The following is a 13,808-nucleotide window of genomic DNA, read 5'->3' as shown; positions in this document are numbered from 1 at the left end:
AAGATAAGCAGGAGTCCCAGTTTTCTGTATATCAGTGTTTCCCAATGCTAGTTACACATTAAAACCACATGGAGAACTTTAAAACTTTTCATGTTACAGTCCACATCAGACCCATGAAATCAGACTCTCTAAGAGTGGAACCAGGCTTTCTTATTTTTTGAAAGCATCCTAGATGATTTTTTGTGCAGCCATTGTTGAGCACTGCTATCCTAGATTATCGAGCCAATGATCTTCATTATGATTATAAACTCAGATTATATTTCAAAGGTTTTATATATTTGTTTAGTGCTTATAAAGTATAGGGTATATAATGTTTTCCTCAGTTCCTCCTTTGTTTCTTCAAAAATTACATCAGAAGATTATAATATAGATAATAGAAGAGTTTGGAGGAGCTGCCAGTCACAGATGAGATCCAGAGGTAGTTCTGAAACTGTGGTCTCATTACTATTAACTTAGCCATTGTCTTTTTCACACACTGATAATCCTTATCTTTTTGTAAGATATCAACATCTCAGAAAATAATATATAAAAATGGTGTAAACCCTTTGTGCGAAGATATAAAGCTTATTTATTAGCCCTGAGATCTAAATTCCTGGTCTATTACTCCTGGAACCTGCCTCCATGTCCATGTGTTTCTTATGCTCTCTATCCCCTTATCTGAACCTGCTCCTTGGCCCTGTCCAGCTTTCCTGTCCTCAGGCTTGTTTCTGACTACACCCAGAAACTCAAGTTTCTTTGCATCCTGTATCTTTCGGAATCTTCCATAACCACTTGTGGAGCCCACATTCCTCCTAACCACAGCCCAGTGTCATAACTCCCTTGATTAAGGTCTTTGTTTTCAAAGCATAGATTAGGGAAGTGCATGTCTTCATAGTCTAATATTGTGGTTCTCAATCTTGGCTCCATATTGTAATCATTTGGGGCATTAAAAAAGAGAAAACAAAACAGTAATATTTAGGTCCCAGGGATTCTAATTTAATTGATTTGAGGGATGGCCTGAGCACTGGGATTTCTAAAAGTTCCCTGCATTGTTCTAATATTTAGCCAAGGATGAGAAACATAGGCCTAATGTCTTAAATGGGGGAAAAGCAATTGAAAGTTATGTGTAAGCAAAAAATGCAACTCAATATGGGATTTAGCTTATGAAGAAAAATTTTAAAAATGTTCAGTTTACCTGTGTTTTTAATCTTATGACAGGAGAACAAAACATTTTTTAAAACTAACATTAGTTGAGGACCTATTCTATGATGGATATTGTATATAATGCTTCATTTCATGCTTTTTCAATCTTGTGAAGTAGCCCTATTTTCATTTTATATCTGAAGAATCTGAGTTGCAACTGGGCAAGTGACTTCAAACATGTCTCTGAATCTATGTTTATTCCTCTACATGACACTGCCTCTTGATAAACTATTAGCAAATATTAATTAAGCGAAAACTATATAGTCATTACCATATAAAGCACTGAGAAGGATATTGAAGAATAAAATATAATCCTTTGTCTCAAGGAGGCTAATTCAATTAAGGCATTATAGTTAACGCAATTGTCAATGAGCAGTAAAGCCTATGAGAAATCAGAAGAAGAGGATAATACCAAGAGCTAGAGCAGTGAGGGAAGTCGTAATGGATCCTGGAGGACAAAAAGGATCTGAAATGTAAGGAAATAAGATAAGGGCATTCCAGAGGATGAAAACAATATCAGGTATGGCAGAGACAGAAATGAGCATGATGTGTTGAATTCAAATAATCTGTTCAACAAACACTGAACACCAATGTGGCACTAAGCATTATACTAGATGCTAAGGATACAAGATGAATAAAATGAGCAGGTTGCTCACAAATCCAAGTCAGAAAAGATACATCAACAGAGGATTTCAATCTCATTTGGTAAAAGGTAAGAGAGGTATGCTTAATATGTACAGGAGCTCAAAAAAGCAGAGGCAATGAGAACAATATGGGAGACTGAAGAGGGCTACTGGAAGAAATGATGCCTTCGTTAAACTTGGAAGGATGAAAAATAGTTAACTTAATAAAGAGTTGAGTAGAGTACTGCAGGCAGAGGAAATAGCATTTAAAAAACAGATGTGGCACATATATGTATACAATGGAATACTACTCAGCTATAAGAAAAGATGAAATACTGCCATTTTCAACATGGATGGATCTTGAGAATATCATGCTAAGTGAAATAAGTCAGACAGAAAAAGTCAAGAACCATATATGATTTCACTCATATGTGGGATATAAAACTGGAAGGAACAAATGAACAAACAAGACAGATAAAAACTCATAGACAACAGGTGGTTACCAAAGGGAAGGGGGGTGGGGGTAGTGAAGGGTAAAGGGGGTCAAATATATGGTGACAGAAGGCAATTTAAATTTGGGTGGTAGGCACACAATGCAATATACAGATGATGTATCATAGAACTGTATACTTGAAACCAATGTCAGCCCAATAAATTCATTTTTAAACAGAAAAAAAGCACTGAAATGTCTGCAGGAACTTCTTAATATTTGGAATTGTTGTAGAAATAAATATAAGGGGATGAGATGGGAGAGGCAAAAGGCTGTCCGATCAAAGAGAGACTTGCATGCTATGGCAGGGAGCCTAGACTTTTTATTTTGTGCATTAGGAACCTTGAAGTGGTTTACGTAGAAATCTCTCCTCTAGCTACAATAGGAAGGATGAATTTGAAAGGAGCAAGCCTGAAAGTAAGGAGACCACAAGTATGTAAATATACTAGACCAGGCAAGAGATTGGAGTGGGCTAGAAAGGTCATCGTAGGGGTAGAGAAGAACAGTGAGATTGGTGAAATATTTAGCATTAAAACTGGCAAAACTTAGTAACTAATTGAATATGGACGATGAGGGGAAAAGAGGAATATTGAAGTGTCCAAAATAATTCTCAGCACCTTAGTTTGGCATCTGAGTGGGTGGTGATCCTATTAACTGAAACCGGAACTTCAGAAGGAAGTGTTCTAGAAGGTGAAGAATAAGCAATGGTGAGTTCGAGTTTGGATACACAGAGTCTGAGGTATCTATTTCCATATAAAAGTGCCCAACAGGAAGTTAGATATAGGAGTTTGAAAAGTAGAGGACAGGTCAGAGTGATTTTGGAGAAGTCAGATCATGGGGGTAGTTAAAATAATCAGAATGAATGAGATCTGAGGACAACAGAGGGGTGGGCATTGGAACAGCAACATAATAATAAAACCCTGGAAAGTGCCACTCTTTAAACTAAGATGGTAGAGAAGGAGGGGGCCATATAAAGGTCATTAAGTAAAGGACAGAGTTATAAGAATGAACAGGAGAGAGTAATGTCAAAGGAGCTAAGGAAATATAAATTTTATTTATTTATTTATAATACCCAAGGACATGCTTAGAGAGAGGAAAAGAGAGAGAGAGAGAGAGAAACATCGATCAGTTGCCTTCCCCATGTGCCCTGACCAGGGATTGAACCTGCAACCCAGGTATGTGCCCTGACCAGGGATTGAACCTGCAACCCAGGTATGTGCCCTAACCAGGAATCGAACCAGCAACCTTTCGATGTACAGGACAACAATCAACCAACTGAGCTACTCCAGCTGGGCAGGAAGTAGAGATTTTAAAAGAGGAACAATTAGTAAAAGGAGTAAAGCTGTTCATTGGATTTAGAAATCTAGAGCTCACCATGACCCTGTGAGGAACAGGTTCAGTGGGGTGGTGGAATGGTGGTGTGGAGAGCTAGGGGAATGTGTGTAAACAAATGACAGTGAGTTGAGGAATAACAGTGAGGGCACTAAAAACATACATATTTGAAAAGGGGGGAAAAACTTGGCTAAGAGGGAACAGGTAAAGTGTAGCAGTTAAAGGGGAAATCATGACTAAGGGATGATTTGGTTAAGGCAAGAGACTTAGCAATCCACATTTGATGGGCAATTTTTTCTTGATGAAATAAAGAATAAGCTTGCCTGACAGATGTGAGGAGGGGGAGAGTAGAACAGTGGAAGGGTATCTTGGAGACTGGTGTAGATTTAAAAATCATTGCTGAGAGGAAAGTAAAGGAAAAGGAAAAAGACTTGGTTGGATACAGGTTGGATAGTAAAACTGTAAAGGTACCCAATTTGCCTTATATAATTTTCTATAGCATCACTCTCAGTATCCTGAACATAAAAATAGAAATGGTGGACTGTACAACTTATCCAGGGTTGAAATCCTGCTACTAGGAAATGAGAGAATAACGATGAGGTGTAAGTAAAGCCTTTCAGAAGGTTGTTGCAGAATTAAAGTGTGATATGATGGTAGTGAGAATGTAATGGAAGGGTAAAGGAAAGAGAAATAGTTTTAAGAAGACTTGGTAAGACTAGCTGACAGGAATTAAGGGAATTAAGTAATCAAAGTCCTCAAAGATTCAAGTGTAGGTGACAAATAGTGGTACTATTGGCAAAGAGAATAAACTTGGCAAATTCAAGTTGGTTTTAGAGGAGATTATTAATTCAATTTTAGATATGTTGAGTTACAGATGAAGATGAGACACTTAAGTACAATAATGGGGCTAGAAATTAGTAAGATAAACAAGACAAATACAATAAATAGAAAATACATACATACTTTAGTTCCATATCATTATGGTAGCCATTCCTGTGCTAATAAGATCTGGGCTGGGTAAGGGACATGAAGAAACAGTGACAATGATGAAGAAAGAAGAAGGAAGGAAGGAAGGGAGGAAGGGAGGGAGGGAGGGAGGGAGGGAGGGAGGGAGGGAGGGAGGGAGGGAGGGGAAAGAGAGAGAGAGAGAGAGAGAGAGAGATATTAGATATAGTAGAAACATAAACAATAGCTGATGGAAAAGAAGGCAGAGAGGAAGGAAGAAAATGGATGGAAAGTGAAATAGTCAATGTGGCACATGTCAAACTGTTTTTGTCTTACCACGTGCTCATTTATAACATAGACTTCTGATGTTACTGTTCTTTGAAATTCTCATTAGCTAAATTAAATCCTCCAGCTACTTTTTAATCCTCAAATGGTTACTGTTCTCAAAAATGGAATAGTCAAGGCAAGGTTGAAAATCTCTTCTTTGAGCTCTAGCTTCAGGGGCTCGTGTAAAAAGACTTTAATGACTGGATTAAATTATGCTGATGATCAGCAAGCCCTCCCCAGCCAGATGAAAATATCACCCAAAACTTTTTCCTCTTATTCTAATAACCCTGAAACTTCAGAGTACTAAAATGACCCTCCCTTCAGAGTGCACATACTTCTCATAACTGACGCAGTTCCAACTTTACCTAATGCCACTAAACTAGAAGCCACTTATTTCAGAAGCCACTCAGCCCAACAATATGAAAATAAAAGAAAAAAAAACCTCTACCAAGTAGAAGTTTGTGATTTCTCCAAATATCTACTACTTTCAGAAGTCCTATGACTTCTATTTCTACACTTTCCTAAATCAACATTCTTTAAAATCCTACATAAAACCACAGATCTCTGTGTAACTTTTGGGGATACGTTGAATCACATTAAGTAAGAAACTTTACTACAAACACAGGGTTAGCACTCAATATGTAAAAATTAATAGTTCACTGGTTCATATATTAGACTAATCTCTATTGAGGTAGGCATACCCTGCCAGTTTCTATCTCTAGTACTGGAAATAGAGATGAGTTAAGTGAAGTCTCTTCCCTCAAATACCTTACATTCTAATGAGAGATAAAGATACATGGAAAGATAATTAGATACGCAGGTTAAGGAAGCACAGAAGATAAGCCTTGCCAGAAGTGAAAAGGCTTCCAAGGAAGTGACATGTTAAAGAATGAGTAGAAGTTAGCCAAGACAAGAGGGACATGGATATGTTCCAGGCAACAGGGCAACATGAACAAGGTCACAGAGACAAGAAATAGGGTAATGATTTCTGGAAACCTTAAAGAGTTTGTAGGTTCTTACCCATGTAGATCATGGCAGGAAGTAGCAGAGGATAAGCCTGTAAGAGGTAGGCAAAGACAAGATGGTAAAGAGCTATGAAGCTTATATTTTATCCTTGGAAAATAGAGAAACAATTAAGAATTTTTAAGCAGGAGAATGACATGGAAAGATGTGCACTTTAGGTGAAACATTCTAGTGGTTAAATTGAGGGAAATATTGTAGAACAATGCTTCTCAAAATTTATTGTGTATACAAATCACCTAGGGATCTTGTTAAAATGCAGATTTTAATTCATTAGGTCTACAGTGAGGCCTGAAATTCTTTTTCTCTAACATGCTCTCAAGTGATGCCAATGATGCTGTGCACAAACCATACTTTGAGTAGCAAAGCTCTAGGAAAGATGATGAGGGTCTGAACTAGTGTGGGAAGACCAGGCTGGAGATAAGGAAAAAGTAGTATTTTGGAGGTAAAACAGTTATGGCTTAGTGCTTCATTAGATATAGAAAGTGAAGAAGGTGGTATGGGGGGGATTCTCAGTTAACTACAGGTTTCTAGTTTGAATGACTGGGTGGATTTGAAATAGCTATAATGTATCCACAGGAAGTCACAGCTGCCATTTGGATTTATGAGTCTAAAGCTTGACAGAAAGGTCATAAGCATACAGAAGAGAGATGAAATCAGAGGGTAGATTAGGTCATGTTTGTAGAGTAAGGTAAAGAATGGAACCATGGGAATACCAACATTTAGGTAATGGATTTTTTTTTAAAGCCCCCCCCCCCCCCAGAAAAAACAACAACACACACACAAAAGAAGTAAAATCACAGGAGACAAAACCAGAGCATAAGGAGTTACATATTACAAAAACTAGAGCTTCAAGAAGGAAGTAATGAACATTTTCACATAAAGCAGAAAAGGTCTAGTAAGGAAAGAATTAAAAAATAATAGTGAATGGGGGGGGAAAGAAGTAGGTGGAAGAAAGAATATGAAAAGATAATAAAATATACTAGCAGTGAGAAGGTGCCTGTGTTGGGAAAATTAAAAAAATGATTAGAAGAGCAAGTGTATCAGTCCAGTCAGGATCAGAATCTTTACTGTACCTGAATTCTCATCACTCTTTCTTAGCAACTTTGTTCATCCTCTCTCCTTCCCACTCCTACCAAAATCATATATTTCCTCTAAGAAGATTTTTTGAACCATGATGTTTCACTCCTCTGGTTACCATAAATATGTACACAAAAATCCATGTCTATAGCCACTTGCAATGAAATATTAGTAACCCAACTAGTTTATACACTTGCTCCAGGAAAATGCTAAATCCATCCTCATTTGTATTCCCAAGAATGACTAGCCAAGCACCAAAGAGACACTTAAACCATACTTAGTGAATAAATGGTAAAACCACATGGTACTAATTTAAAATACTTCTTTTTGCATCTATGATATAACAAGGAATCATGAAAATACTTATATTTGATTCTGTAATTAATAGAGGTCATCTAAATCTTTTCAGGTCTTATTTCCTAGAAAACCAACAGACAGAACTAGATAGACTCTAAGTCCTTACTTAAAATCCTATGACCCCATGAGTACTATCAACCTCCTACTTAATAAGAGTAAAACTGTATATACATAGCCAGTAGTATGTGTTTAAAAATATAAACTTCCTATGAAAGAGCTTTGTGATATTTTTACTGTTTACCATTTGCATCTGATTTTGCTAGATGAGGTTTCTTTCTTATCTTGTCTACAAACTTCTTTCTAGCTTCATTTCTTTTGTGTTTTTTCCCAACATAATGTTGTTGGGCCATTAATGGACTATTAAAAGAAGCAGAGCAGAGCTTGCAATAGTTGTTTGGATTATTCAAATCCAAAGCAGTGCTGGAAGAGGAAGGCATAGTCTTGTCTTTAATCCCACCTGGAGGAGGCTTGACTGCAAGGGGCTTCAGAAAAGTTGACTCTGCAGAAGTAGTAATAGGCACACCTGCTGAAATAGTCATGAGAAGTGATCAACATGTGTTCAACTATTAGAGCTGCATTGATTATAAAGTATTAGAGAAATTTAGAATTCTTTTAAAACCCACTATCTTTTGATTTTTTCCACACTCAGGTTAAAAAGAATTGCCTTCTGTGAGCATGGAAATTTGAATACAAATCTGTCACCAAGTTTCTCCAACAAAGATACAGGAAAGAATGTTCGGCATCAGGCATTAACTAATTATATTAATTGGAAAAATCAATGAAAGCATGAGAGCTGTCTTAGGATGGTTCTTGAAATTAGTGAGGGTAAAACAGGTGGTACTGAATACTAAGTTGGTGACCCTGAGTAACAGAGTAACTCATCTATTCAGTCCAGATTTGTTGTGTCTGTATCAAAATAAAATATATGCAGGTGTTTAAGGCTATAAAATTATATGCTTTCACAATTACGGTTATTTCAGAGCTCCTTCATTTAGTATCGTTTCTGAGCCCAAATTGATGTGTTTGGGGGACTAAAGATAAGGCTTTACAAGATGCTTTCTTTTGTAGGGCACACTGATTCTGGCCCTCTTTAGACTGACAGGAAGAAAAACAAAAATATAAAAATTAGAGAGACTAGAATAAATTTTAAAATAATTCTGATATCATTTATTAAGACAATATGTTTTAGCCCAGCCGGGTGTGGCTCAGCAGTTGAGCTTCAACCTAGGATCCGGGTGATCGGGGTTCGATTCCCGGTCAGGGCACATGCCCGGGTTGTGGGTTCAATCCCCAGTCGGGGGAGTACAGGAGGCGGCCGATCAATGACTCTCTTATCGTTGATGTTTCTATCTCACTCTCTCCCTCTCCTTTCCTCTCTCTGAAATCAATAAAGATTTAAAAAAAAAAAAAAAAAGACAATATGTTTTAATGCTGGATGAGGCCTACACTATCAGTTAGAAATTAACGTTGGTGAATTTTCCTTGCCAGGCATGCCTTATTACTAAAGTGTTGAAGCTAGTGAAAATGTGGTAAATTATTTATTCCAGAGGATTAAGTATCTTGTTTTTTTGTTCAAGTGATGCCAAATTTTTCAAAGTACAAGTTAGGTTTTCCAGGGTGTACTCTGCAACCTCAGGCCAGAAGTGAGACCTTTGGGTCAGATCTATCATGTGCTCTTGGCCAAACACAGCTGGAAGGAGGAAAGAATCAATGTTTTATAGTTCACTGTATCTTTGGGATCTAGCATAAAAACTACTGATTGATATTTTTTCTTTATATTCATAGGAAGGAAGAAATTAGCTATCAGGGTAAAAGGAGATTCCATAATTTATTTTTTCCTATAGTTATAGTCAGGACATGCTGCATCATAACTCTATTATGGGGTCTGAACGCACATATGAGATAATATTCTGGAAAGTACTAAAGCAAAAAAAAAGAATGAGATAGATACCAAGGGGAAGAAATAAGGAGCTAAGATTTTATGATTTGATTAGAAAGTGGAGAACTCAGGCTGGTTATTCTTTCTTTATAGCAGCATATCAAATTGCTTGCTTTTGAATTTAATAAACTGAAAAGGAGAGGTCATAACATTTCTTAAAATTCAGCTAACAATTATAATCTCCATAGTAAATGACAAGAGCACAGAAAGAGATTAACTGAGCAGATGAAGAAAAATCAATATATTGCCCTGGAGTGAAAGTCTCTCTGAAAAAAAAAAAAAATGAATGGCAAAGTTGGGGGGAAAATAATAGAGAGACCCTGTATTGAAGCTAATGAAGTAAACGTAATCTTACCCATCTCTGGCAGAAATCCTGATGGAGAAACCTGATCATGCTCCTCTATTAATTGCTTCAATTTTTTAGCATGGACTTTCCCCACATAGTGAGACTGAGCAACAACTGGAGAGCTAAAAATCATGTTGCAGAGATCACAAAATTTGTTTCTGTCCACTACTTCATTCTTATGCACCTGAAATAAGCATAATCTTATTAGAAAGATTCAATAACTCAAAATTCAGAATTACAACATCAACATAGACCACTCACCTGAAAATTTCTAACATCCATCTTCATTTTTTCACTAGGCACTTCATTTTGTTTCCCATACATATGAAAATAAAACCTAAGATTTTGAGCATGTTTTTCACTCTGTAAAAAGATATAATATGACTTTGCTTATTCAATAACAGAGGCACTCCAAATTTATACCTCTTTGAATTTGAGGACAGCATTTGTGAGCTGTAACTTATTTGGTGTGTACCAAGTTTACAAAAGAGCTTCACATGCTTTCAAATCTCTAAATTTTAGTGAAAAATGAAAATAATGCTATAATTTAGAGGCCAATAACATTTAGGATCTTACTTTTGACAGAGACTCTTAGTTGCTACCTAATATCAAATTTCTTCTTCTTCCTTAGTTATACATCTTGAGTAATATAACCAATCGAAAAATTGCACATTCCAACCTCCCTTTCAGCAAGATATAACCAAGTGACTAGATTCTGGCCAATAAGCTGTAACCCGAAGTATTGGGTAAAATTTCTGGGAAGCCTCCTTAACAGGCTGGGAGATGAGCCCTTTTTCTAACCTTCTTTCCTCCTACTTTTGGAATTAAGATGTAAAGGTCAAAGTTCCAACAGTCATCTGGGACTATGGGGATCTTGAGGACAGAAACTAATTCATCAGAACAGAAAGACAGAAAAAGCCCGAGTCCCTAATGATGTCATGGAACTGTCATATCTGCCCTGCACTACCTACCTCTCAAACTCTTTTATGTAAGGAAATTAACCCTTCTAGGTTAAGCACATTAGAAAAATCTCTGAAAAAATGTGTAACAAAATACACAAGAATCACCAAAATGCTGGTGTAGGTAAAAGGGAAACTAACATTCCTGAGCACATACTGTGAGGCAATTAACTCTCTACAGAATTTTAAATTGTAAAATATAACCATCATATAGAAAAGCACAGAAAATAATACAGCTGAAGCCCATACCCAACATCCAGTTTTAACAGATGTTAACACTTTGTATATTTCTTTCAGATATCCTTTTTAAAAGAGGTAAAATTTTACATATACGGTCCTATCTCCTCATGCCCATAATCCTTCCTCCTTGCTCTCTGACCATAGGTAATCGCTATCTTAAAGTTATCTATGGCATTTCTTTTCATGCTTTTTTTTTACTATATATGCATGTACCCATAAACAGTTTTATATACTACTATCATTTAAAAATCTTTGTGACTATGGAATCATTCTATTCATATCCTTTTTCAACATGTTTTTTAGAACTCAAAATTATATATCTAATATTTGCCCATATTGATCTATATAGCTGTAGTTCATTCATGTTACATATTGCATAATATTCCACTTCATATGCTACTGAGGCAGTTATGTTTCTATTTATTTTGCTATTACAAGCATTTCTGCACTGAATATATGTAAACATATCTTCTAATATACATGTCAAAGAGTTTATTTAAAGTAGATACTTAGAAGTGGAATTCTTGGCTTACAAGGTATAAGGATTTTTCAACTTTAAATAAATATTATAAAATTTCTTTCCAAAGATGTTGAAGCAGTTTTCAACTCCAAATGCAATGTATATGTGTGTTTCTGTCTTCCTATATTCTCCTGAAATGTTACGTGCTATTAGATATTAATTTTTGCCAGCATTATGGTTTTGATAAGATAGTTCATTATCACTTTAACTTGCATGTCCTGTATGATTACTAGTGAAATTGAGTATCTCTTCTATATCCTATTCATATTACTTTACCAGTCTTCTCTAGGGTTGTTTCTTGTTCTAACTGATATATATATAGACCCTTATGTATTTTAGACACTAATCTTTTGTTAGTTATATGGATTATAAATATCACTCAATCTGTGGCTTGTCTTTTAACTTTTATGATGATATTTTTATCACATAAACTTTCCCCTACTAGATATCTTGACTTATTTTAAATCTACAGTAATGATGTGAAATTACTGTAGAGACAGGCAAACAGAGCAATACAAACAGAATTAATAGACTCAATACACATACACACATATATTATATATATGGAAATTAGTACATGATGGAGGTGTCACTGCGAATCAGTGGGGCAAGGATGGACTGTAAAATAAATAGAGTTGGGACACCTGGCTATTTGTATTTATAAAATGTTGTTACCATCCTCCCTATGTGAAAATTAATACCAGACAGATTAAACACTGTAACATAAAGAATAAAAATTTAAGAGTATTAGAAGAAAATATAGGGGATATCTATATGACAAAAGTACAGAGAATGGTTTCTTAAACATGTATAAGTACAACCTCATTAAAACTCAAAACTCCTGCAGAAGTGTTCTATTTTATATGTACAATACTATACTGAGATAATCTAACAGTATTAACCATGCTCAGAGAGGTAAAGTGACTTGCTCAGGGTTACGCAACAATGATGGAGTTAATACTTGATCCTAAATCCTTTCAATCCACAGCTAACACAGTTTCCCTATCTGTAAGTATACTAATTGAACCCCAATGAAGATAAGGACTTAAATATAGTTGCCGATAAGATTCACAATGGCAAAATGAGATAAGGTGTTCTAAAAAGTAGATCTGGCATTCCATTTCTTTTAAGTAAATGTATCTAGTACTTTTAGTAACCCAGATGTCAGATATGAAAAAAAAATCCAATAGCTCATCATCATATGATGTAAAAATAAGAGGCAATAGCAAATGAAAGAACACTGGATATGAAATCACAATAAATCATTTTTAAGCTTAGCCATGCCAGTGCTAGCTATGGAGAAACACTATCCCTCTGGGTCTCTAATCAATAGATTGAAAAAGTAAGAACATTAAACCTAATGTCTTCTAACTCTAGAATTCTATGGTTCTGTGCCTAAAAACATGTGGCCAAGTCAAGTGCAAGACTGGTTCATTTTGTTTTTATAGCCTTCATTTACTGTAAAGGAAGACTCTGGAGTTCTATAATATCCCTTAATTCACATTAACAGTTTCCCCTGCATTTACTACAAAGACATGAAGGATATAGTATAGTAGTGGCTTGATGAATACAAAGAGATACAGAACAGTGTGAAGAAAATAAAGCAATCTTTGTAGTAAAAAAAAAAAAAAAAAAAAGACCAAGTTTAAACTAATTCCCCACACTTAAGCTAAATTATTTTCCCTCTCTGAGCCAGTCTCCTTATCCATCAAAAGGAAATACCACCACCTGCTTCACAGAATCCAAAAAGATAACATAGGAAGTTTATCTGCTACATTTAAAAATCTACTTTAGACTCTACTCTCATTCTTTTTAACCTACCTCATAATGTGAAATCCTTTGTGATTCAAACTCTAGCACCACTCTGCATACATTACAAAAGTTATCTGTAAAAAGTTCAGCCTTTTCCTGTTCATTCCAAGTTGTATCTATAAATAAAATAAAGGGAGGTGAGACTCTATATCACATTAATGAATATTTCATTCTTCAGCTATATATTATTTCATATACCACCTCAAATAGGAGTGTTTGTGGGGCTATGGTAATAGATTTTTGCTTATGGAGTACGCAACTTAATATGGGTTTCTTAAGTCTTCCTTTAATATCTGATATGGCAAGAGTTACTTATTTAGTACGATAAGTCTAGACAATACCATTCCAAAGGAAAAACTATAGGGGTACCAGTGACTTCATGAGCTTCATGGAATGATTTGGGGCACCAATAATGACAGGCAGGATGAAAACACCCAGCCTTGGAATTCTGTTTTACAGAAGACAATCCTAAGAAAGGCATTGTTTTAAGACTGCCATTTATCTGGACCTGTTGCCCCAATATTATCTAAAAATCATGTGGATTCCCTGGCTAGGTGGCTCAGTTGACTGGAGCATCTTCCCATACACCAAAAGGTCTCGAGTTTGATTCCTGGTCAGGGCACATACCTAGGTTGC

At 35.8% G+C, this 13,808-nt stretch overlaps 1 protein-coding gene across 7 annotated transcripts in view; it reads right to left on the bottom strand.

Annotated features, from left to right (window-relative positions):
• Positions 1-13,808, bottom strand: part of ZMAT1 (zinc finger matrin-type 1) — a gene marked incomplete at its 5' end in the record, with an annotated part of 37,425 nt that overhangs the window by 5,840 nt on the left and 17,777 nt on the right. Inside the window, 4 exons of one of the 7 annotated variants that reach the window (XM_081125741.1) lie at positions 7,814-7,879; positions 9,651-9,825; positions 9,903-10,004; positions 13,182-13,288. In XM_081125741.1, the coding sequence (XP_080981867.1) occupies positions 7,814-7,879; positions 9,651-9,825; positions 9,903-10,004; positions 13,182-13,288 (450 nt within the window). Of the gene's footprint in view, positions 1-7,597; positions 7,883-9,650; positions 9,826-9,902; positions 10,005-13,181; positions 13,289-13,808 lie in introns of all 7 variants that reach the window. The other 6 variants (XM_081125738.1, XM_081125740.1, XM_081125739.1 and 3 more) reach the window with 6 other exon arrangements.

The sequence above is a fragment of the Miniopterus schreibersii genome, assembly GCF_964146895.1.
Source record: "Miniopterus schreibersii genome assembly, chromosome: X".
Lineage (NCBI taxonomy): Eukaryota > Metazoa > Chordata > Mammalia > Chiroptera > Miniopteridae > Miniopterus > Miniopterus schreibersii.
Note: the sequence above shows the minus strand (reverse complement) of the source record. Positions and strands in the feature narration are given on the sequence as shown.